General features: G+C 27.6%; 2 protein-coding genes across 7 annotated transcripts; one reads left to right on the top strand and one right to left on the bottom strand.

The window, feature by feature from the left end:
- Positions 1-15,726: 15,726 nt before the first annotated feature.
- Positions 15,727-19,660, top strand: LOC100162307 (short-chain dehydrogenase-like). Of its 2 annotated transcripts, XM_008188445.2 has the most exons (5): positions 15,727-16,112; positions 16,264-16,698; positions 16,771-16,937; positions 18,946-19,172; positions 19,239-19,660. In XM_008188445.2, the coding sequence occupies exons 2-5, from the start codon at positions 16,504-16,506 to the stop codon at positions 19,427-19,429; spliced, it is 780 nt and encodes a 259-aa protein (XP_008186667.1). In that variant the 5' UTR covers positions 15,727-16,112; positions 16,264-16,503; the 3' UTR covers positions 19,430-19,660. The 2 variants fall into 2 exon arrangements, with proteins under 2 accessions (XP_008186667.1, NP_001155526.1); NM_001162054.2 differs by lacking the exon at positions 15,727-16,112 and having other exon boundaries at positions 16,242-16,698; positions 19,239-19,646.
- Positions 19,661-20,355: 695 nt separating this feature from the next.
- LOC100164380 (peptide methionine sulfoxide reductase-like) lies at positions 20,356-25,000 on the bottom strand. Of its 5 annotated transcripts, none has more exons than XM_008188446.3 (5): positions 23,271-23,433; positions 21,410-21,576; positions 21,231-21,345; positions 20,965-21,098; positions 20,356-20,900 (listed from the first exon to the last, which is right to left on the bottom strand). In XM_008188446.3, the coding sequence occupies exons 2-5, from the start codon at positions 21,571-21,573 to the stop codon at positions 20,663-20,665; spliced, it is 651 nt and encodes a 216-aa protein (XP_008186668.1). In that variant the 5' UTR covers positions 21,574-21,576; positions 23,271-23,433; the 3' UTR covers positions 20,356-20,662. The 5 variants fall into 5 exon arrangements, with proteins under 5 accessions (XP_008186668.1, XP_008186669.1, XP_029341933.1 ...); XM_008188447.3 differs by lacking the exon at positions 23,271-23,433 and adding an exon at positions 21,689-21,811; XM_029486073.1 differs by lacking the exon at positions 23,271-23,433 and adding an exon at positions 21,693-21,808.
- Positions 25,001-26,910: the final 1,910 nt, after the last annotated feature.

Raw genomic sequence — 26,910 nt, 5'->3', positions numbered from 1 at the left:
CTGAGCCCCAAGATTGCTGAGATAAGATTTTCATAATTTTCATACTGTTGTTTGCAATAATTTTGAGGTTTTTAAGGTGTGGCGTGGGTTCCAATTTAATTTATAGTCAAATGTTATACCTAGTATTTTAATTTTGTCTGTATATGCTAGGGTATTGTTGTGGAGATTGATATAGTATAAGTTGTCATTACGCTTTTTATGAAAGATGATACTTTGGGTTTTGGATGGTAAGAAATTGAAACTTGTTGTGGCTGACCATTTGAGGAGCTCATTCAGGGCTTGTCCAATGAATTCAGCTGTTGTTTTTATGTTTGTGCCACTGCAAAGAATGTTACAATCATCCGCAAAGATTGTATATTTTATGGGAGGAGGGATTTTGTCAAATATGTTATTTATCGCAATCAGGAAAAGAGTGACACTGATGACTGAGCCCTGAGGGACTCCATTTTCGGTAGTATGAGTGGTTGATAATGTTTCACCAATTTTAGTTTGAAATTATCTATCCTGTAAGAAATTGGTAATGAATTTAATCATATTTCTTGTAATGTTCCATTCGCGTAGGATAAGGAGTACTCTTTGCCTCCAGACCATATCATATGCTTTTGTTAAGTCTAGCGCTACAAGGATTGTGTGTTGTCTTATTTTGGCTGCGTTACATATATGCGAGTGAATATTGGATAAGGCATTGAGAGTGGAGTGGTTTTTCCGAAATCCACATTGCTCTTTATTGAATTTTTGGGAGACTTCTAGGTATCATATGAGTCTTGAGTTGATTATTTTTTCGAGTACTTTGCATAGTGTACTTATAAGAGAGATAGGACGGTAGTTTTCTATGTGGAATTTGTTCTTATTTGGTTTGGGTATTGGTATGGTAATTGCTTTGCGCCATTGGTTGGGGAAGAATCCGTATTCCCATATTATGTTGTAGATTAGAAGAAGTTTTTGTTGAGCGAAAGGAAAAAGATGATGTAGAAAGATGTAAGGGATGTCATCGGGTCCTGGGCTTTTGCTTTTGCACTTCAGAAGAGCCTAGTTAAGTTTATCCATATTGATAATTGAGCTGTATGGGGCTTCGCTGTGTTGTATTAGGTAGTCTATGACTGATGAGTTCTCGATTTCACTTTTGTATTTAAGGAAGGATTCTGTGTGATTTTGGTTACTGTTGTTTGTTTGAAATAGGTCGGCAAAGGCTTGGGCGATGTCCAGATTGGTTTTAATATATTCATCTTTATATTTCATTATGTTGGGTATCGAGTTAAATTTAATTCCTTTAAATGTTTTGATTTTGTTCCACATGGTTGTAGCTGAAGTATGTTGATTGATTTTGGAGACGAATGCTTTCCAGGCTACGCATTTGCTATTTTTGGTAATGAACCTTATAATGAACGTTATATTTGGTATAATGGAAAAATCGCAATGACTTGCCTTCAGAAAAATTGTCACAATTTAATTTTATGATAGGTATTTTTACTCTAGAACCAAAATTGAGCGAGTTCTACTCAGAATCCGTAAACTCGTTTTGTCCATGTCGTACGTGTGTAAGACGAAGACAACACGCGGGTGTGACATCCTCTACGTCCTTAAACTTGTATTAGGTACTAATAGCCAAAGCTGGGCAAGTTAACGATTTTTTTTGACTCGTTAAGTTAAGTTATTTTAAAATAATTAAGTTAAATTAAGTTAAAAGTTACTCGTATTTTTTTTCGTTAACTCGTTAAGTTAAAAGTTAAATTTAAAAAAAAAGTAACTTAACTTAGTGTTAAGTTAAAATTTGCTAATTTGCAAAAATAAAAATTCCAGACACATAATATGGTTTGGTAGATAGTTTTTCTGGTATATTTCTACTTTACGGGACACCTTTTTTTTGCATTTTTTTTTTTTGAAACTTATGTAGTTAAGTACGCTGAAGACGATGGTCAAGTCAGAATTTGGGGTTCAGACTTCGTTTCGAAGTTATGACACTTCAAAGTTAGTATATAATACGTTTAATAACTTATAAATGTTGCGTCTCCAAGCGGGCCCCACTGGTGGTTTACACAGCAAATAGGGGGATATTTTCGATTTTAATGTCCGAGCAAGCGTAGCGAGAAATCAAGAATTATAGGTATTTAAGGGTTATTATATAAAGTTAAAACTTCAATTTTTGAAATTTGAAGCCAAATTCTGATTTCACCAACATTTTTTTTACCCAAAAAATGACTAAGTCCCCCCCAAAAAAACCCAAAAAAAGGGGTGTCCCGTAAAGGAGAAAAGTTCCGTTTTTCTTTACGTCCAAGAAAATTACTGGGTAAATTTAAAATGAAACATCAAAGTAAAAACACATTCAAAAAGTTGCATTATTCTTCGGACGAAAATTAACTTAATTTAGATATTTGTGAAATAAAATTAACTTGAAGTTAACACGTTAATCTTGAAAAAAAGTAACTTATTAAGTTAAAAGTTAATTTGAAAAAAAAAGTAACGAGTTAATTAACTTAATTAAAATTAACTTAACGTTTTAACTTAATTTTAATTTTTAACTCGTTAATGCCCAGCCTTGCTAATAGCAATATAAATATGTATAATAAAATATCCATGCATGTGATCATTAAATGATACATTTAATTCAAATTTAACACATTCATTACAATTATCTACTCAATGATGAGGTACACTTGACACCTACTATACAGCAGAGCAATAATAAAAATGTCAGGTGGACATTTTATTTTAAGTAATTAAATAATATCAATAATATCCAACATTGTCATAAGATCATGATATTATGTGATACAAAGAACGAAGGACATAAATTGAATTGTTTTAGATATTGTCATTTGTCATAAATGTAATTTGAATTTAAATCTGTATCGTATTCAATGAATTACTACATAATATTATTGTACTTATCTTTGTAGATAATGTGACCTGTGCGTAAGTGTTGATTAATATTATATTGTTTGAAATAAAGTAAAAATATTTTCTGTACATACATTAATAAATGTTGAGCCATTATATGTATTTCAAAATAAAGACCAAACATATTTAAAACCATATATAGACCCATAAACATATAAGCTAATGCAGTGGCGTGCCGAACTGTCATTTTTTGAGGCAATTGCCTCAAGGGAAATTTGGGTGGGTGGGTGGGTGTGTTAGTATAGATGTGCAAATTATACCTAAAAAAACTTAATAACATTTATTATTTAGAATAATAAAGAAAAATAGTGAAAAAACTGTTGGTGGTGGGGAGGGGGATCAAATTGTATAGTTTGCCTCAGGTCCGCTTGTCAGTTCGGCACGCCACTGAGCTAATGGACAGCGTATAGAGAGAGAAATCGCTAGACGAGATTGTTGAGAGAGAAATGAGAGTTTTGGCTGTTATAGTGTGCCAAAACATAGGTATAGCACAAACCATGTTTTTTCTCTCTCATATATGCTCATATGTTATGTTTTCTCTCTCAGTTATGTCGTCTGAATTAACCAAAGGCAGGGTGGTGCGGGAAGTGCTTATAGAGGTAGCTTATTATAGGTATTTGCTTAAAACCAAAACAAAATGTATTTAAAATAAAAATACATATTAACGAATCAAATACATTTTTAAGCATACGTAAAAAGTCTTATATTAATAATAATAGCACTATTGTATTTGATAAAATTGGTTATCGTTTGATACGCTACATAATTATACAGGAAAGTACCTACTAAAAATTACTCATATTTCTGCCATATCCAATAAAAAAAAACTCATATTTTTATTTAATTTAGACTCTGAGTAAATCAAGAGAACTATTGCCTATTGGTATTTGGTTTTACTAAATATTAATGCATAATTTTAAGGGGAAAAGTAGAAAAGATTATGAAATAGGTACAATAATTTAACTAGTTTACCAAGTGTGTACGCCATAGGTCTATTATTTTCTTGATTTTCTTAAATTCTTTAGACAATCAGAAAATAATAAAATGTACTCGAAGATATGAAAAAATATAGGCACAATACCTAGCTAATAAGCCACCTAATAGCCACCTATAGGCCGGGCTATAGCATCTGCAGCAGTTCTTAATAAAATGTTCACATTATTTATTGTTGGTGTGCCTTCAAATATTTTATTACCTACTTATATTTTTAATTCGTTTATATTATGCAGGTAAGGTTGTACAGTATTCACAGTATACCTACATTATACATGTATATTATATTATATATTATTAACATTTTAAGCACAAGACATAATATTAATGTATTATCCTATAATTTGCGTATATTGTTAGCTGTATGCCTGAATATACTAATATACTAATGTATACTGTACACTAATAATAAAATAATAAAATATATAGTTATATACTCTACTGACCCCCACACGAGTACTCCCAATATGGTAAGGTTACCTGTCGGCTGTGATATAAAGGTATTAAAATTTAAAATAATAAACAAACAAGCAAATAGGTACCTTAATTGGTATATAAAAAAAAATGTAATGCTATCTATTAACCCATTTTTTGAACACTAATAAACATTAGAATCATTATTACAATTTTAAATAATAAGTAGAACTACATTAATACCTAATTTTAATAACAAACTATAAATTGTACAGAATTTAAACACATAATAATATTATGACGTATTGAACAATATAATGTAGAACCGTAATAACTAAAAGTTTTTGTTAAGTAATGTTTGGACAAAATTATTACTTTATATCCATGAGTTCACAAATTACCCTATATTTTAGACTGACATCAAGATATCAGTCATCATACATCTATTAATATTTAATACTTTTTTTTTTTTTTACAAATGCACATACACAATCAATACATTTTGCATAATAAGCGTATAAGATAAGAGTTTAAAAAAACATGGATTGTTTGAAGAAGAAGCCACCCATTAGTGACACTTAATTACTTGACGTTATATTTAGGGTAATTAAGGAATATTTAATTTAAATGGTCACGACACCAATATTTAATACTAAAATAATTTCATACAAAAGTAAAAATATGATTATTATTTTGTATTTTTATAGACATCAATCCTACTAAATTGTTGTATTTACATTTATAAAATATGATGATACCTATATTACAGTCTATATAGACATATAGTATATAGTCTTTAACATGAATATTGTCTACATTTGTAATATTATTGGAGAACATTAATTTTTATGACACTTATTGGTTGCTAAGTTTTAAAATTTTAATTACGTTATTTATTGTTTTAGATACCAAATTGGCAATTAGATAATTTATGTATTGTAAATTGATTTAAATAATTTCATTCGAGAGTATCTTGCAACTTCCAGCTTGCTACAGAAAATTGTATCAATATTTTTAATTTTATATTTAGTCTTTATAGTGAGTACCAAACGTATATAAAAAATAATTGCTTTCAGATTTTGTCTACTTAAAAGTTTTAATTTTTTTTTTCTGAAAATGTACTATATACGATATATCAATTTTTATCATAGTTACATAATGATATATAAAATATGTTTTAAAATTGACGTGTACCTATGTAAGAATAAAGGAATTTAGTTCTTTAGTGTTTTTTAATCATGAATTTACTAAATAAACTAACTCATTCAGTTAACGACTAATTATATAATTAATAATTTCTAATAATTATACAGCTATAAGAAATGGTTCCAATACAGCGATCTGAGTGACTTACGATCTAATATCATGAAAAATAATCATTGGTTTTTTGTTAAAAGAAATTGCAGGTGGTGTTATATACTATCATTATTTGAATTTTCTGACGACGAAGGACTGTATTTCAATCATCACTGCTGGCAGTGAAAGGGTTCGTTCCTTGTGGCATAATTTAAATTCTTTATGCTTCAATTTAATTTAAACAACAAATTGAGTATAGCCAATACCATCCACTTAATTAGAAAATATTATTTTTAAAACCAAAATGTTCATCTTTAATTAATGTTTAAAATAACTTTATCATATTATGACATATTTTATTTAAATACCGGGTTTATTATTAAAGCGTTTCATTAGGTAATAATATAAAAATGTAAAATATTTTTAATTAAAAATACCGTACAAAACCAGAAACCGGGTTTTAGTCACTAATTTTAATTCAACCACCTCGGCACCTCAAACCAAGGAATAAGGAAATTAATTGAAACCATAATATTCACTGTATTTAAAAAAAAAGAATTGCGTTGTAACACATGTATTTTTAACCATAATAGTACTTCTATCTGGTTAGTATATATAATTGAAAATTTAAAGTTTAGTTATAATATAATATAGTTTCTACGTATTATTATTTAATTTTTTTTTTTAGAGTCTGAGCTAAGCAATGTTTCTATTGGTTTGATTTAACAACGTTGAGATATATTTTTTTAATACCTACATTAAAAACAATTGATGAGAAACCTTGTATTACATTTTCAAGTTTTTTTACGCACCTAAAAATTATTAATCGACAAAAATTTTATTGAAAAAAAAAACTATATTATAAAATCGAAAATATATCATGCTTATAAATTAGATCAAAAAGAGTCAAAACATTTTGAAAATTGTATATTGTATGGAAAATGGTCATATAAATATTTTGTTATTGTTTATTACACTACATAATTATAATAGATTAAGTACACAGCATATATTTTATTAATTATTATTTTTTATTTATTTGACAAAGGTTTATAATGATACAACATTTTATTACTAACAATTACAACTTATAGGAAAGACTTGCATAATAACAATAAAGGTTATGTACATTTTACAATAGTGTGTGTTACCACATGAAATATGATAGGTAAATCGCTTATTAAATCACATTTAAAGTACCTACGTTTATTCATTTTTGAGTTACACCATAAAAACAAAATCAATTTTGTCAAAAACTGGTTTTTCGTAAAAATTCTCATTTTTTATTAATTTTCTGATGATATTGAAAACTTCTAAGAATTTTTTATTTTTGACTCTCAAAAAATCAACTTAATTCACATTCCTATCAGAAGACATAAAATATGTTGATGTAAAAGATCAAAGCATTTTTACAATTATTTTACAGTCCCAAAAGTCAAAAAGTGATGACAGACAAAAAAAAACACATACTATAGTAAAATCAATACATTCTTTGTATTCCCCATCAGAATTTAAATTTAGGGAAAACGGGAATCACTAGCTAGTAGTTATTACTCAAAACCAATTTTTTTGAAAATGTTGGTAAGATTTTTCTAATTTTGTTTCAAATGTTTTTCTACAAATGTCAGTAAAAATATTAAATAAGTTAACTCTGTAAAAAAGCTAGAAAATGTAAAACAAGGTTTCTGATAACTTATAAGTTGTAATTATTGGAATTAACGACCCAATGACGAAGTAAATTCGATTCCTACGCTGTACAGCAGAGCGAGTTTCTTCAGTTCCTCCCATTTTATTAATGTTAATTATAACTGCATCTACTAATATAACATAGTCGTTACTTACATTTTTTTTTACACAAATGACTTTAACTTAATATTCAAAATAATTACATCAAACGTATTGTTTATTAACATTTTGGAGATTGTAAAAATGTCAGAGTACCTATACAAAAAATTAGATCCAAAATTACATATATTTTTAGATTCTGAAAGGAGCAATGAATCATGAATGTATTGATTTTACAAAGAAAGGTAACCCATTGGTTTTTTTTTTATTTTGTGTCTGTCATCACTTTTTGGGACTAGGTAGGTATATAAAAGCTTAGATTTGCTTTAAGCCTGATAGCCTGGTAGGAAAGTGAATTTAATTGGTACTTTGTAGGGTTAAAAGTAAAAAGTTCCCAATAGCATTAAAAAATGTCAAGTAAAACCAGTTTTTGAAAAAAAAAAAAAATCGATTTTGTTTTTTATAAGAACTTTAAAAAAAAACTGTATATTGATAAATAATTGTTCACTGATTGTTAATATTATCAATTTTTATGCGAGCATAATATTTTTGAAATATTGCTACTCATTTTAAATTTTTATAGGATAAGAAAACTTAGTTGTTTTATAAATATTGTCGATACAAAATATTTATCTCGGTCAAAAATCGTAAAATTTTAATTCAACGTTCCTCATAAGTTGTTAGTAGAAATTCATGATAAAATTTATTAAAATCACGGTAAATAGTAAATTATCTCAAGGAAGAAATTCATACATATGTTTCTAATTTTATCTAAGCTTTGGAAATCTAATACAAAATGCCACTAAAGGTTTCCTACATTTAACAAAAAAAAAAGTCAAATCAATTTTTTACATGAGTGTTTGTAATTAAATATTGGATCTTCACTCATAAATTAACAAATTCTCATTCAATAATTTTCTTATTTTATTGTTATTCAAAAAGTATTTAAACATTTAGTCAAATGTTCAATTTATCATTTTATATACATGATAATATTTTCAAAATATTTTGACTCGTTTTGAGTTATTTATAAACATTTGAAATATGAAATTTTTTAATTTATTATTCTATAAATATCAATACAATTTTATTCGTTGGGTAAAAAAGCTTGAAAATTATTAATACAGGGTTCCTCTCATTAATAGCTATAATAGCAGTTGAGATATTAAAAGTCCATTGGCATGATTTTTTTTATAACTTATAATAGTACCTATAACCTATTCAAAGATCAAATTTTGACAATATTTATCAAAATTTCGAAAATCTTAGAAATTTTTAAATTCTTTTGTTGTTAAAAAATGATAAAATGTTCAATTTTTATAGTCAATGATTGATGTGGTAATTTATATTTACCTTTTTTATAGTAGTAACTAGTAAGCCCTATAATAGTGAAATAAATTACTTTAATCACAATAATATCATTAAATTTACTTGATAATATTACAGGCTGACCGACCTCAGAATCGTTTTTCCTATACAATGATTTTATATCTTTGAATTTAAATTTTACACATCCATTATTACAGTGAATCTCTAGACACAAGACACCTAATGTACAGCTGATATACTTACCCACTTACCAACTTTCTATTTTTGTAACACCATTTTTATTTCCTATATCTTAAGTTTATCCGTCATTTTAATAACTCAGAACCTACTCGTTAAAATATTGATTTAGATATACTAAAATTGTCAAGAAAACCATCTGCTTAATAATGTACTTATGGTTAAAAAGATTTATTCTCATTCAAAAAAAAGTTTTCGTCACAGTTAATTGTTTAAAAATTATTTTGGCTATTTGTTTTACAATGGTGTTTATTTTATTTTATTTTTTTTTTATATCCTGTATACAAATTTTCTACCAGAAGGAGTGCTTCGATTTCAACATATAGTACCTTATCTTTTAGAATATTGGATTAAGATGGTACTTTAGAGAGGTAATTTTTCAATTTTCTCAATAGTTATTTAATGCCACGGGAAAAACCACCGACAAATTACGAAAAAAACGCTAAAAATGGGATTTTAATTTCTAACGCTTTGTTCATCACCATAGAAACGAATAAAAAATGATTATATTATTATATTAATTCAACTTACATGATAAAATAAATAATTACAATATGAAATATCCAGACTGACAAACCGTCTCCGCTCAGAATCGTTTTTCTTATACAATGATATTGTATCATTGAATTCAAGTCTAATACAATCCATTATATAATAATATTATATTACAATCTACTGTACAGCAGAGCGACATCCACTTACCTGCTTTTTTTATATTATTTATTATTATTTCAACTATTTTTAAATATTTAATTTACTAAACATTTATTTTCAAGTATATTGTGTAATTTATTGTATATTTGTATACAGTAAACAAATACTATAAGGTATTACTGTATTGAGATATAAGAAACAGAAAAACGCTTGGCTCAGATGATGATTTTCTCTATTTTATGATGATAACTTGGTCATTATATGATAAATATTTGTCGAATTGTTGAATGTTGTTCCGGTTTACAAAAACAGTTTTTACGTAATACAATTTTGTAATTGCACAATTGGAATTGCCACGGACGGGTTTTACATTCGTAAACCTACTACGTATAAATGTACCTATCTCTATTACGTAAAAAAAATGTTTCAAAAATATTTTCGAGTGCCTTATAATTTCCATTGAAATAAATGATTTCATGAGTATTGTAATATATAGTTAATTAACATTACAGTATTTAATAAATAATTATTTTAAATAAAAATATAAAACTCTTAAATTAAGTTTTTTCAGTTTTTATTTTTAAACAAACTATTTCTATGGCAAAACCTATAATTACCATTAATAATTATAATAAGTAATAACGAAAATGTAATTCAAATATTTTTCTAGTTTTCTTTTTCGTACACATATGGAATAACGCCTGTGTGAATAAAGTATAGGCAATATTTTGTTATGACTGTAAATTATTATGCATTATACTAGTGCAAACTATAATTACGAATTCGTTGTAAATTTCAAAATTGAAAATCATATTTATAGCCTATTAAAATCACAAATAAATAACAAAATCGTATACTAACGTATACGATTGTAGTTTTTAAAATTTTTAAATCCTAAGTTTATCCTATGTGGTTCACCGCTTCGTTGTCACTTTTCTCATTCATGATTCAATCAATTAGTGATTACCTATGATTATAAACTATAATACATTATCAAAAATCAATGATTAGTATTCATTACCTATTATTCTAATACTTTAATATTTAGTTTTTAATTTTATCCATTTCTTCATATTTTTTATTAATATTGGAAGTTTGTCATTTAGTTAAAGATTAGGTACCTAACAACTAATATAAGTAATAAGAAACTTCTAGAATCTAGATATCTTACATTGGCAAATAATACAGTACAAATATAACTGGAATTAAAATAAGATTTCTTAATTTATAATATCATTCAGTATAAAATTATAACGTGTTAATGACATTGCATGATTTTGTATTTATTCTATTTTTGATCAGTATAACAATCATGTTGATCTAAAGGTGTTTTTATACTAAATAGGAGCTATAAATTGCACTACCTAATGATATTTCAGTTTAAAAAGGGTTAAAGTAGGCAATCGATCTGATGTTTGTATAAAATTGTAGGTGGCGAATGCGTACCTTGTCATTAAGGAATTCGATACGCGTCATAGGATTTTAGACTGGTTCTTTGCCAAACATACCTACCAATTGATCAAATGAAGCGATAAGAATTTTAAAAACAGATTTGAATTTTTCGTGAAGTCTATTTGAAATCAACTTCCCCACTTTTTTGATTTTAACTTCTCCAAAAATTAAAATACGACAATTTTTAAATACTCTTTTTTAATATGACATTTTTAATAATTTAGGGGATAATATCAAACATGTGGGAAAGTCGATTTCAAGTAGACTTAACGACAAATTCAAATCTGTTTTCAGAATTCTTATCAGTTATCGCTTTAAATTGAAATGTTTGGCAAAAAACACGTCTAAAATACTATCTTGTGCATGTGTTAGTCAAAAACAGAAAATCACGGTATCGAACCCCCTTAAGTGAATCACTGTAATGTATGTATTAAATATGAATTCAATGATAAATCATTGCATATTTGCTTATTATAAAAAACGATTTTACGATTCTGAACGAAAATGGTCTGTTTACATATTACATTACTAAATTTATTTTACTTTACTATATATAGGTATTAGTAACAGTGTAATACAGTAGATTAAATTTATTTTTGCCAACAACATTATATTATTATTAATATTTTTTTATTATAATAATATATTATACTATATTGTTATTAACATTTGAGTCAATCAGACTTATCTTTGTGGATTGGTTCGTCGTATAAAATATAAGCAATACAATTTTATTAACCTTGATATTTTTAAAATTTCATTGTGTATATAAAAATATAAAAAGGTTGGCAAGTGGATGTCACTTTGCTGTACAGTAGGTTACAAGTGGGTCACTGTAAAATGGATGGTATTAATTTTTAATTCAATGATATAATATCATTGTATAAGAAAAACGATTCTGAGCGGAGACGGTATATGTCAGTCTAGGTATAAGACATATTATATACTTATCTATGGTATTTAAAAAAAATTAACCTATTATAGGTATCTATAATAAATTCCAAAATGACCATATCACAATATTCATTAGGTACTATTATAACAAGTTATATATCAACAACAAACCGTGATACTAATACTATCATAGATATATAATAGTATACTTTAGAAGAAGTACCCACGAATAATATTATACAATCAAACAAAATAACTAAAATAGATATTCTAGGTTTTTTACGTAATTTCGTCTAAATTTGAACTTAAAATGACTATAAAAATAACTGTGCTCATGTATATTTTAGATTTTTTGGTAACAGAATTAACTACTTACGTGGAATCTTGTTTTAAATTATCAATCCTTAGTTATAAAAGTTGAACATTTCACAAGTTTTTAACTACAAAATAATTATTCAATTTTAAATTTGATTAATTTTGTCAACATTTGAACTTCAAATGCTTATTAAAAAAAATTGTGCCTATGTATTTTTAATATTTTTCAACTGCTATTGTAACAATATATCAGGAGCCTAGAATTAAATTGTCACGCTTTTGTATCCAACAAACAACATTTTATTGATATTTATATAAAAAAAAATTTTAAAAAATTGAAAACTGAGAATGTCCGTAATCAGCTCAAAAAGAGTCAAAATATTTTCAACATTTTATGGTGTATAGAAAATGAAAATATGAACATTCAGTGAAATTTTAAAATATTTACAGTCATTCGTATTTTAATTAGTACAAAATAAGGAAATCGTTACATGAGAAATCGAGTGAATATCAAATGTTGTAAAAATATGAATTTCAAACGCTCATAAAAATTTAATTTGAATTTCTTGTAGACATTTTTTTTTTTGATAAAGGTAGATAAATGTATGAGGACTCTTGCATTACATTTTCAAATCTTGGAAATAAATAAAAAAATAAAAAATAAAAAAAAAACACACATCATTGTAAAATCAATACATTTATCGTTCCAATCAGAATCTAAAATATAAGTATACAGGTAAAAGTTTCACATTAACACAAAAAATATTTTTTGAATTACAACTAAATAACAACTAATATCGTTTTTCGTTTAAATATCAAGTTTCGGACAAATTTAAACTTAAAATGTCTTAAACATTTTTTTATATTTTAAAAGCTATAATAACAACTCAATATGAGAACATTATATTATATTTTTATAACTCTTAGCTAAACATTTCAAAATGTTATACATTTTAACTACATAATAATTTTACTTCGTGAATTTGACAAATTTTGTCAACATGAACTTCAAACAGTTATGAAAAAAATTGTGCCTATTTATTTAATGTGTTTTAATGACGTATTTAAATTATTTTTATGTGTTTTTAAGGAATTAGTGAACCCCAAACCTGAAAATTATTACCACACGGCGTTTAAGCTAGGCTATATTACTCTAAACTATTCGCACATATTAAATTATAATACTATATGAAAATTATTTTTTTTAACCAACCGAAGATAACCTTTAAATTATTAAGATTCTTGGTATAGGATTCTGCTTAAGTGGATGGGAGGAGTATGGAGATAGAAGCCCTCTACTGGCTCCTACAAGTTTTTCATTGAAAACAAATTATGGAAAATGACGCAAGGGCCCAAAATTGTTGACCCCTAATAGACATTTTCTGGCTAATTTCAAAATATTATAAGTACCTAGTAAAAGTATAGGTAAGTATTTGTGGGCACTTATTACCTCCAAATTGTTATCATTTAGATTTTAAACATGACACTCATATTTTCAACCAAAAATAACAGAGTTAAAATTTAAATAAAAATTACTAAAACATGTACTAAAAATGAAACTGTAGAATATTTTATATCTAATCAGGGAAGCTTGTTTAACGGTAAGTCGGTACTGACTCTAAAGTTAATAACAATAATATATGATAAAAAATATAATAATATACTGTTATAATAATAATTGAATATTAACAATATAACAAATGTAGTGTTATCAGGCCAAAATGTATTCAACCTAGGTATCTATCGCCTTAGTATTGTAGTAAAATACATATTTTCTATAATAGTGTATACCTAATAGATATATCATGTATCATAATATAATAAATATACTTATATTATACTCTGTCCAGAGAGAAAACACGCCAATTCTACGCATCCTCACGTAACACACTCAGTCACTCAGACCAGTTTCACTATGACAAGGTGTCGCATGGCGTCATGGCGATATACTCAGAAGAATTTTCGTCGGGCCGGCGACCGCGGCATGTTCTTTCACTGAATAGAGAATAGGCTGACGCCTGACAGACCGTCTTGGCAAGTTCGCCAAAATCCTTTTTCGTACGAAATGACTTATCATATTATTATATTATTATTTTATTAGTTTTTAGTTATTATCTTAGGTAGTTGTCCATATTTTAGAGCAGTAGATTGTTACTGTGTATAATACAATTTAAAGTTAAAGTTTAAGTACCTACTTGTTAACTACCTAATTTTCATTATTATTTTATTATTTTAATTTAAAATGTTAAATACCTAAATATTATAAACTGTAGGAACAAATGCACTTTACCAACCCCCTCACGATTTTCAAATTTTTTTTTTCAAACGACTTATTTTTTTATGCTTATAACGATAGTGTAAATTTTTTTCCCGTAAACTATTATTTTAGAAGTTATAGCCTTCCAAAGTTTGCGATTTTACGTTTATGTGCATGCGCGCAGCGCTACAGACTGCCAAAACAATTTTTTTTTTACGTTTTTCAACAAAAAAATTGAAAATATTCCCCGATTTATTGTGTAAAACCACCTTGGACACTGGGCAGTCCTCAGAATTAAACAAAGTTGTTAAAAAGCACATAATCTGTTAGCGTTGACACTTGCTCGCTGCGCTGCGCTCGGAAAAAGAAAATCGAAAATATCCCCAAGCCCGGATTAAGACATTTTGAGGCACAGGGGTCAGTTTATAATGAGGCCCTGTACGAAAAAATCGGGGGTCTGTGTTCTCTACATAATTTTAGCACCCCCAGTGTTTGGCCTCTATAGTCGGGAGAATGAAAAGTGGCCGCTGGCGATATGATAGCAACCTTTTTGTTTTCATCGAAAACAGGGGCTCTAAAACTCGTATCCAACATCATTCTAATACATTCGTTTGGAATTTGTATGTATTCATATTATGTAACTGTATCTAAATCTAATACATTTCAAAATACGCGCGATTTATTTTGCGAAACCATCACAACAATTCACCACCAGAAGCGCGCGTATCAGCGGCCACTTTTCATTCTCCCGGATATAGTTGCGCCTATGCCTACTTCATACTTGCAGTACTGGCAGTGGCGAAAATAGGGGGCTTAGGGGGTGCTTAGCTCCCCCACCCCCAAAATCACTCAAAGCCCTTCAAAAAATATTAGTATACCATTCTTAGAAGTATGTACCTATAAATTATAATTAAAAAAAAAATGTGTTGGGGCTTGAGCCCCCCTAAACATTTTTCCTATTTGCGCCACTGCATAAAGGTATGACTAGAGAGCCTATGCAGTATAGTATTAGTATATAAAAGCTCTCTAGGTATGATAGTATTTAAAATTTTATTTCCAAAATTGTATTATTATCACTTATCACAATATTGTTATCACCACAAAATATGAAAGCAGTTAACACCATAGAACCATGGTAAATAATGAATTATTGAGCAAACCATTTGCTGCAATCTGCCAACTACCACAGTGGTAGACAGTCACAGTAGTTACTACTGTCTAGTGTCTATTAGCTATTGCCTAATCACATTACGTCATCTAAACTGATATAGGTGCTAGCAAGTGGACAGATCCGAAAATCGAAATAATTTAATACCTATTATGATTTTATTCAACTTTATAGTTAAATGGTAAAATAACATTAATACCATTGATTAATTTAACATTATTTGTTGACTGTACACTGTATTATACAATGCGACTTTGTTCATGATGAACTCTTGTTGTACGTCGAATGGATTGCAGACATTAGATCCTTGGCCACAGTTGACAACGGATGCTGTTGATTTTCAATTTGAAAACAATTTTGCCACCGACCAGCAGTCGTTCCAACCACTGCCCGACAAAGAAGAATACTTACAGCGTTTGGGTAAGTCGTCTCTCTGCACATACAGTATACATATTTAAGTTGGGTATCATCATTATATAATACAATTATTAGTGTTATGTAATCATTGTATCAGATTACAACATAAACTGGTTATTTGATATTGATACCATCAATGTTCATTGTTCAATAGAGCATAAACTGAAAAGACTGAAGAACGGTTCACAGTCCGATAGTACCAAACGCCGCCAAATTGTCGATCAACTGTGTGATGCTCGCAAGTCATGTTTAGAATATTTGGTGGATTCAGATAATATAGTATTTGAAAACGAGCAAACAGCCACCCAACCTTCAAGTCTTTCCACTTGGATCAATCCAGAACAGCCGTTGTCTACAACTGAAACCCAACGACTAATTGAACAAGATACTCAAGATGAATGAGTTTTGGAGTCGTCGTACTTGTGTCATTCTGACTGGCGCTAGCAAAGGAATAGGACAGTGTTTGGCTGTAGAAATTGGTAAACTTTTGGTCCCAGAGTCAACCATTGTTCTTATGGCTAGAGATACAAATGGTCTGGAAAAAACCAAAGAAATGGTAAACAAAGAAAACAGTGACATTTTGGTAGAGGTAAGTATGTAGAAAAAATATATGTATTTTGTTTTATCACCTATTAAATTCAACATTTTATTGGTTTTTTAGTATTATAGTGTGGATTTATATAACTCTAACGCAACAATGTTTGAAAAAATTGTTGAACCTATCGATTCGACAAAGTACGAATTATTTTTATTAATTCATAATGCTGGGTCAGTTGGTAATCTGGATCATCTTGCAGCTGACATGAATGATCCTGACGAGTGGAACAAGTAAGTATTCATTTTTATTTTAAATTAGTTAAGATGGTGCTACACCCGCATGCGTTCTCTTTGTCTTACAAACGCATAACATACCAAATTGTACGCTCAGCAGATCACGTTTAGCTCTGTAGCTTAAAAATTAGAATGAATGACCTCTTATAAAATTTAAAAGTAAGATTATTATTTATTAAACCTCCTAGGTTTTATTAGATTTTAATTTTAAAACAAGTTTTGAGTAATTCAAAATTCACAGACAATTTTCAATTTTAAAGTACTCATAACTTGCTTTAAAATTAAAATACCGGATGAGGTTCACCAGATAATATTCTTACTTCTAAATTTTATAAGAGGTTAATTCACTTTTTAAACTAACACAGCTAAACGTGATCTGCTGAGCGTGCAATTTGCTATGTTATGTGTTTGTGAGAACACATTCGAGTGTAGCGCCCTCTTAAATATTGAAATAATAAAATCAATTAATTTAAAGGAAATTTATATATTAAATACTAGCTTACCCCATGCACATCGCTTCCCATTAAAAATACCAATTCTATATGATTAAAACTGTTCAATTCTTTATTTAATAACAGGTGTAATGGTCTTCAAAACTTAAAAATGTTCTATTCTTTCTATTTTAACCTGTAACTAATGATAGCAATTATTTATATACAAAAGATAATTTTCAATTTCCATCGACCACCGTGAATCTCAATACTTGTGCAAGCACCACTTTAAAATGCAAATTTTGGAAAAATTTTTCTTCTTGCACATCTAGATCATTAGAGATACCACTATTCCAAATTTAAAGTTCATACATTTTGTAGTATATGAAATGTAGCGATGAGTGAGTGAGCGGTATTTGGCTTTTATAAATAATAGATTTAAGTGTGTTCGACTTAATCTATATATATAAAAATCTAATGCTGTTTGTTAGTCTAGCTAAAACTCGAGAACGGCTGGACCGATTTAGCTCATTTTGGTCTTAAATTATTTGTAGAAGTCCAGAGAAGTTTTAAAAGGTGAGTGAGTATGAAAATGTTCTGAATTAATTTTTTAAAAATTAAATTTAAATTTGCATGGTGTATTTTGGATATTCCCGTGACCGACCGCGATAGTAGGTTTCCAGCTACCTGTAACCTGACCTTTTTTCTTTTGTGTGTGTTTTATCGTCAGCAATGTGTAGGTATGAATTGTTCCTAGAAATGAAACTCGACAATTTATCTATGTTACAATCTAAATACTCAACCAATTTTGATATAATATATCACTGGGATGTGCGAGATACGTGTGCCATGTACGATACACGAATATGACCCATTATGTTTATCTGTTATGAATTATCAAATTGTTTTTAAGATGATTGTAATTACCAGGAGAAGGTTTTTACGAAAGAAAATTTTAAGAAAATCCACCGGAAAAGTAGGAAATCTGGATTTAAAAAATACAACAGTGGCGTAACAGTGTATTATATATTGGCTGCTATTGTTAATCGGGCATGTTTGTTGATTTGTATTATTATTTTTTGTCAATATATATATATTATATAAATTAATATTTCTATGTAGTTTACTCTGGGAAGTAGACAGACTAATTTAGGAATGGTCAAATTTGGTTTTTTTTATTCATCTGATATTAGTAGTTATGTTAGGTTAGGATTTTGTATTAATTGATTATATCAATCCACCATAAGTAGAATACGACAAACTTGGTATAACTTTGATACATTAGAGTTATTTCATATACCTAAGTACAAACAGCACGGGGTCTGCGATCTACCATTGGTAGCTTGCCTACCTGATAATATACTGCTGCGAATCAGATTTTTTATTCCAGGAAACGAAAAGTTAAGATACATTTTGAACACCATACATCAAATATTAAATAACGAATTGAAAAAAGTTTGAGTCAAATAGAGTTGGTACATTTAACGGGCAACGAAGTGCACGGGATCAGCTAGTTAGATTATAAAATACACAATAATCAATGGTCTTAAATTTAAAATATTTTATTTTTTCAGATTCATGTTGTTGAATTTATATTCAGTAACCTGTTTAACAAGTGTATTTTTATCCAAGTTCAATTCAGATACAACTGAAAGATGTATTGTCAATATTACTTCATTATTAGGGATTGAACCATTTAAATCAGTTGGATATTATTGTGTTGGAAAAGCTAGTAGAGAAATGTATTTTCGCGTATTGGCTTTAGAAAATCCTACATTGAACATTCTTAGCTATTCTCCAGGTAATAAAATTGTTCTAAAAATATTTTTACTCCTAATTAAATTAAAACATTTGCACTTTATTTTAGGCCCCGTGTTGACCGATATGTACACAAATATTAGTTTGAATTCAAAAGATGAAGTAGTACGTGAACAATTTACAAATGGACAGCAAAAACAATATATTGTGAAAGTAGAGGACACTTGTCAAAAACTAGTTAACACATTAGCTATGAGAAGTTATAAAACTGGTGGTAGAGTTGATTATTATGATAGATAATTGTATTCCATATGAAGCTCTTTTTTAAGATTTTATGTATTATTGTTTTTAAGTTAATTTTATTATACATTTCATTTATTATATCATTTATTATGTAATTATAATTTATGTTGAAGAAAGATATGATGATAATGAATATTTATCTAAAAATATATTATTATACACTACATACCATTAAATATTTATAGTTCAGTTTTCTTACACTGATAAAATAAAAGCATTTTATTATTATTTTATTTTTACCTTGCCATTTCTGAATGATTTATTGAATTGAATTCTAGCCTCTCCACCCCTTCAAATATGAAGCACTATTTGTGCCTATGACTTATTATACTATACTCTATCCCACGAGAGAACACGCCACGGGCCAGACCAAAATTGATTTTTATGGGCATTCCCACACGACACCCTGCCATAGGGGAACCGGTTTCGATAGCAGGGTAACCGGGGGGGGGGGGCTGGCATGTTCTTTCGTGAAACAGAGTATAGTATACTTAAAATTTACTTAGTAAAAAAGACTGATTTATTAACAGTGATTTATTATTGATTTAAAATTTGATACAGTGATTGCAATGGTTAGCAGAATCTTAGTCCAATTTATAAGGTCCAGATAATATTTTAGTTTAAACCAGTGGCGTCATTTGGGTGGGCAGGGGGTATTTGCCCCCCCCTTGTCATAAGTGGGCTGCTGTCAGGCCGGGTATGGGCTAGTTTTGGACCTTTATATAGTAGCTAATAAGTAATATATTGAAGTAACCTCTACCCCCTCCCCCTCTCAAAAACTGAAATGACACCACTGGTTTAAACAAATTGTCCATCAAATCAAAACAGTAGCTAAAGAAATGCCTCGAAATATTACAATAAAGTATGAAAATGTTCGTAGCGAAGAAGTATATAATATACTTTACTAACTTATATAACACAACTTATATGTTTTGGTAAGTAAACTGAATTTAACACTACATGATACACCCATACATACATAGTATAAAACTACAACATCAGTTCATCTTGCATGTATAATGTATATTAATATATTATAATAGTATAATACCATTAATTATAAATACTAGTATTTATAATCAACAATAATACTCAATTATTGGTTTGTCAAAAAATTATTAATTTTCAATAGTTTTACACGATTTCAACACACCAAAAGTGCAAACGATGTAGGTACATCCATAACACAATACATAGTAAATGTAAAACACAAAATGAAAATAATTTTAATCAGCAATGTAATCCTTGACCTTCATATTTAATCACTAATTGTCTTATGTATGAAATTGCTGCTTCATCTAATCTTAACTTTGAAACTTCTGAATCAAATTGATCAATTCCTCCTTGACCAACGACATAACCATTTAGTCTAGCAGCTACATGAGAATTAATCAGATCATCTCCGGTCTTAAGACCAAGGTCCTTGCACAGGTTTTTGTGTTGTTGCAATCGGTATTTTTGATGGTAACTAAAAATATTATATCAAAATTTTGTTAATAAGATATGGTTTGTAAAAAATGTATAATATTTACTCTTCAGCATTGAAGAATTGACCAGCTGGTTCTATTTTAGTCAGGACATCAAGACCCTTGGCTTTCTTCTCATTTAGAGTCAGCTCGGCTTCTGCTTTTTGTTGATCATTATGATAATATATGAATGAAGAGTACTAGAAAGAGTTATAAAAAATACAATTAAATAAATATATAAAAAAATAATATATTTGTATTATTTTTTTAATACTTAATTATTAAATGCATTGCAAGTATAGATTCCAAATATTGAAATGATGAAAACATACTTGCTTTTTAAACTTTGCAGTTGGATCATGATGGTCCCAAAACATTTTCAATAACTCTAAATAAGAGACGGTATTTGGGTCGTATTGTAATTGAATGGCTTCTGTATAGTCACCACTAAAATTAGATAAAATTATTTATTTGTTAAAAACTTTAGATTTTTACAAAATGGTTAACTTACATGTTTCTATAAGTGGGAATTAAACCTTCAGTTCCGCCTGCATAACCAACTCTTGTAGTAATAATTCCTGGAGTAGATCCAAAAAGACTGTCAGGAGCCCAAAAACAGCCCATAGAAAAGGTTGCTTTTTCTGATGGAATGTCAAGATAATGTAATGGTTCCATTTTCTATAGAAATTAAACAAAATGTATAATGTCTAATACGAATAAAAATAAACTATTAACTTTATTAGTTAAAAAAGTTTTGTTATATTTTTAAGCTATACATTGAATTACTTACTCACAATGAACAGAAATATGAAAACCTTATAGTTTAAATAGGGTATATTGTACCTACATATTTTAATTGCTATTGTTATATCTTGAAGTAGACCATATCAAACAACAAAATACAAAGATTATAATTAAACTCAAATATAAAATAGGTACTTATATAAAGCCAAATAAAACAAAACGAAAGGATGATTTAATATCAAATAAATGTTGCGGTGGAAAAAATAAATGATCGTTGAGATTAACTGATAAATGTGGAAATGTGGATAACTATAACTAACAAATAACTTAGTTTTCTGATGCAACATGAACCACTTGAACATAAATAATTCATATAATATAGTAGTATACTAGCATATAATTTATACAAATATTAAGAATGTAATCTTTTTTTCAACACTTCAATAACATACTTAGCAGTGGCATAACTGGGTAAAAAACTGGGGGGGACGGCAAAATACTTTATTCATCAAAATCAATACCAAAAAATAATTCATTTTTTTTACGCTCAAGACTTAAAAGTTATTTTATAGCTTGGATACAAATCATAAGTACCCAAATCGTTAAATAATATTTAGTAGATAAGTATATAAGAATTCATTATAAAAAGGTACTACAGCATATTTTAAAATATTAATGTGATGATTATTATTCTATAATCATAATTTATCTCATGAAAGAATATTATTGGGTTATTTTTGTAACCGAGATAATACGATAATGTTTAAGGAAAATAATATTTTTATCTTATTAATGTACACTGTTAAATGTATAGCATTATTTCTTTATTTTAGAAGATTTAAATATTTCTACTGATGGCTTATCCGTCTATAAATCCAATATTGTATAGATTTGTACGATTGCCTTTAAATATTTACTTAAAAAGATATAAGGATCAGGAAAAAAAATCATGAAAACAATTGTAATTGTGCTCATACAGATTTGATTAAATTTTTTTTATTATTATTATATTTGTAAAATAATGTTAACTCCATATTTTTAAGAAAGAATGTTTACAAAATTTATAATTTAACTTAATATTATAATTGATGTGGTTATTTAATAGCAATGTAGTTGTGCACTAATCATTAAATCAAAAATCATTTTTATTTACAAATAAGTAATTTAAAAACAATAATTGTTTTTAAATTACTTATGTGAATTATTCGCAAAATATAGCAACTGTAAAATGTATTGAATTATTTACTGCATACATTTCAGTTAGGTATTACACTTATAAATCATTCCTATCTTAAATATTATTTTTTAATTTTTATTAGTATTAAAATATTCAAAAATGTTTGTATAATTGTTTAAAGAAATAGTTAATTATTTTTTTAAGATTATAAAATAAAAACAAATTTTCATGAAAAATGAACTATGCACAAAGAAAAAATTAGTTCATCTAACTGTCATAATATATATTATTATGTTTTCAATAACTTAAAAGTCTTTACTGGGTTTTTAATAAATTTCATAAATAAAAAAAAAAAAATGAATAAATAAAATAAATTGAATATCAAAACAAATCAAAAACTCATCTTTGATTTGGTAAAATTATATATTTATTATTGTAATATTTCTCTTACCGTATTGAGATATTTTAATAGTCGAATAGTTAGGATGTTAGGTTAGGTTAGTCAACAGTCAGCACACAACATTACAGCTATATTACTAATTTTAAATGGGAAAAAATTAATTTTTGGAATGTGGACTTTAGTCTTACATAATATTAATGTATGTACATTGTACAACTGTGGGAGAGTAAAATATGTATATAATACATATTATTATTATAAATTATAATAAAACCTGCATAATCAAGATATAATAACTACATCACAATTTATTATAACAATAGATAACCACTATAGGTATGCTCAGGAATTTTGGGTGGGGTGTACAGAATAATTTTAGTAGGGATAACCCGTCCTTCGTTATTTTTTAGTTTGCAATTTATATTAAAAAAAAGTTGATAAGTAGGTAAACGCTCTGATGTACAGTTGTAGAAGCCGAGTGAACATAGTCTTGAGTAGACAACTGTGATAGATGAGTTAAATTTGAATTCAATGAGAAACATTTATATACGAAACTATTCTGATCAGAGATGGTCTAACTTTTTGTTAAACCAAGGTCATCAAACAATTATTTTAATAATAATATCAAAATTTTAACAAATGTTTGTATTTCCTCCCCCGCCCGCATATTTTAAAAAGTACTAAGAAATTTCTACTTTTGACCCACTAACGTATAACCTAGCTACCAAAAAACTACTTATAAATACTTTTTAAATTCTGAGCGAATTAGTAATGTATATGAATTAATATTGATTTTATTTTTTTATTAATTTCTTTATTTTTGTGTGTGAAGACCCTTTTTCTAGTAGAAAATAGTTTTGATCACCTTTTATAGCATTTGTTAATACAAAACAACTTAAAGTATATAGAATTGTACAAAAGGTGAACAGCTATACACCCTGCTACCCATGTCTATGTTTATAACTTTGTGATAGTTATGTGTTACAGCTTTAGCAGATAATATATGATATAACAAGATTTATAATTTTAAACTTATTTGTAGAAGTTATTTAATTTATATTTTATTAATTTCTAATTAATAAAAGTTATGTTCTGTTTAGCTTTTAATTATACTTATTTTATAATTAATTATTTTATATAGATACTTAAGTTTGTTTGATATGTAATGTTACCTCAACATTTCTATTTTCACAATGTATTAACAAATTTAGCTCTGTACCTATATTATATTATATTATATTTTATAATATATTACTATATTAAAATATCATAATTTAAAAACAAATGATTCAATGGATTTGATAGTTTAATTTAAAAGCAAACTAAAGAAAGTTATTGAGTAGTAATACTTAAGAAATAGGTAACTATTAATTTACTTATTTATTTATCTACTCTAAATATTTAACTTTGAAAATACAAATAGGTAGGTACCAAAAATTGAATGGCTCAAGGTTAGCTAAATATTGTTTTTATATATGTATATAACATACACAATAAACCAATATTATAAATAAAATAATGTCATGTAATTAATTGTAAGCCAGCTACTGAGACTACTGCTATAATAGACAACTTACATTTATGTTTGAGTTAAACACTTTGAAAATTCTTGAAAACATATAAGGTGTGATCTGTCAAGTTTGATAAAATGTAATGGTAAAAATTGATTTGACTAGATTAATGTTCTAAATTTTAAGTAAGTATACGTTCTTAATGAATTAGGTTATTTAATTGTTAATATAAAAAATCGCAACTAGCCACGAGTCTTGTCACTTTTATATAAAATAGATAGGTTTATAAAAGTAGGTAACTTATGATAGTTGGACATTGGGAAAGGATACCTAATGAATTACACCTAACCACCACATATGACATATTCACATAATCACATGACACATATACGTTTAAACGTTTGTGAAGTCTTTTTTCTGGTGGTGCGAATGGTGTGATAAAGTAAACAGTGAATTCTAAAAAGTTCAACCTTAGACCTTAGCATCTTTTATCTTTTTATGATATCTTTGATAACACGTTGAAATATTTTTTATTATTAATAATATGATTATCACGAAGATAAAGCAAATACTTTAAAATGATTTTAACACAGAATAAATATTCTGTTGTTTTACCGGAAGGCGACCATTTTTTGCGGACCACAGTTATTTGATACTTACACTTACTACTTTCAATTTTTATAACTTTAGAAATTATTATTACCTCTAATTAATTAAAAAATTAACCGAACCTTCTATCAAGTATCAAGTGTCATTATCAGTTATCAACTACGATAAGGGGCGATACGGAGCCCTTCCATAGTTCCATCCCATGGAAATTTTATAAACGATGTATTTTTTTATAAAAATAGTTCAAATGTCTTAAAAGTTAAAATTATAATTTATAAATTTAAAGTAGAAATAAAATTGTTAATATTGTTATCTAATCTTATCTATAATATTATATTGACATTAATTATATGTGTATTATTCTAAAATTATACCTAATTGTATTTTGTTTTTAAATAAATTCAACCCCCCCCCCCTACCTACCATTTTAGATTTTCAGAATTTCAGATCCACACTATAAGGTGTTAGTATAGCAATACTTATTAGTTATTAACTAGTTAGCAATGCTTATGAATTGTATCAGTTGTGAAACTATTAAAAAACATTGGTTTTAGCCAGTGGCGCAACTAGACATTTGGGGGCCCTAAAGTCAAATATAAAATGGGGCCCCCTAGCAAAAAATTTAAATGGTCTTAATCAATTAAGGGTACACGGTATACCGCTTCCCCCATCCAATGACCTTAAGTACCTAATCAAAACCTTTCCATCGTTAATTATAAATTATAATATATATTTGTAAATATAAAAGCAAAATGGAAATCTTTATTAAGGGTTGGCTCCGAAAATGAATGACCAATTCGGCTGATTCTTTTTATGATGTGTTCGTAATTAATAAAGGTTAATATTAAAGAAAATGTTAGGAAAAATAGAAAGCTTTGAAAGCAGAAATACAACAGTGGCATCATCTATCCATATAAAAAAAAATGATTTAAATAATAATAAAATAATTTTATTAAATAAAAGTTTTACTATCCAATCTATTGCTAATTTATCTATACAAACCATTGTTAACGGGCAACGAAGAGCATGGGGTCAGTTAGTCATTTCATAACATTACAAATAATTGTATAAACTAACTTTTTTTGTTGATATTATCTTATTTATAAAATTCTCGTGTCACAGTGTTAGTCTCGATACTCCTCCGAAACGGCTTGACCGATTTTTATGAAATTTTTTATGCATATTCAGTAGGTATGAGAATCGGCTAACATCTATTTTTCATACCCCTAAGTGATAAGGGTTGTCCAGAAAAAAATAATAGAAGTGTTCAAACAGGGATTTTGATAATTTACGGTAGAAATATTTGTTTATAAATGGTTGCTATTGGTTATATATACAAAAAAAAATAATATTATTATAAAAATAATAATAGTGTATTATATATTGGTTGCTATTGGTTAATCTGACATGTTTGTTGATTAATATTATTATTTGTATCAATATATATGTCTGAGAATCCGGCTATTATCTAAGTTCGTATGCTGTGCTATAAGTAATTCCCGAAGTTAAGTCTCTTAAGTGCACATATTAATCACACAGTAGTGTATCGTTGACACGTAACAACTATACAC

The sequence above is a fragment of the Acyrthosiphon pisum genome, chromosome A1 (assembly GCF_005508785.2).
Source record: "Acyrthosiphon pisum isolate AL4f chromosome A1, pea_aphid_22Mar2018_4r6ur, whole genome shotgun sequence".
Lineage (NCBI taxonomy): Eukaryota > Metazoa > Arthropoda > Insecta > Hemiptera > Aphididae > Acyrthosiphon > Acyrthosiphon pisum.
Note: the sequence above shows the minus strand (reverse complement) of the source record. Positions and strands in the feature narration are given on the sequence as shown.

What these genes read in the sequence shown, in the direction of transcription:
- LOC100164380 (NM_001246022.2), bottom strand. Translation starts at nt 24,838, where the DNA reads ATGTTTTCAAGAATTTTCAAAGTGTTTAACTCAAACATAAAT. An exon ending in TGTTTAACTCAAACATAAAT is followed by an intron (nt 21,577 to 24,796) that starts GTAAGTTGTCTA and finishes TAATTTCTATAG; the next exon opens with AAAATGGAACCATTACATTA. An exon ending in CTGCAAAGTTTAAAAAGCAA is followed by an intron (nt 21,099 to 21,230) that starts GTATGTTTTCAT and finishes AACTCTTTCTAG; the next exon opens with TACTCTTCATTCATATATTA.
- LOC100162307 (XM_008188445.2), top strand. Translation starts at nt 16,504, where the DNA reads ATGAATGAGTTTTGGAGTCGTCGTACTTGTGTCATTCTGACTGGCGCT. An exon ending in ACAGTGACATTTTGGTAGAG is followed by an intron (nt 16,699 to 16,770) that starts GTAAGTATGTAG and finishes TTGGTTTTTTAG; the next exon opens with TATTATAGTGTGGATTTATA. An exon ending in GATCCTGACGAGTGGAACAA is followed by an intron (nt 16,938 to 18,945) that starts GTAAGTATTCAT and finishes TTATTTTTTCAG; the next exon opens with ATTCATGTTGTTGAATTTAT.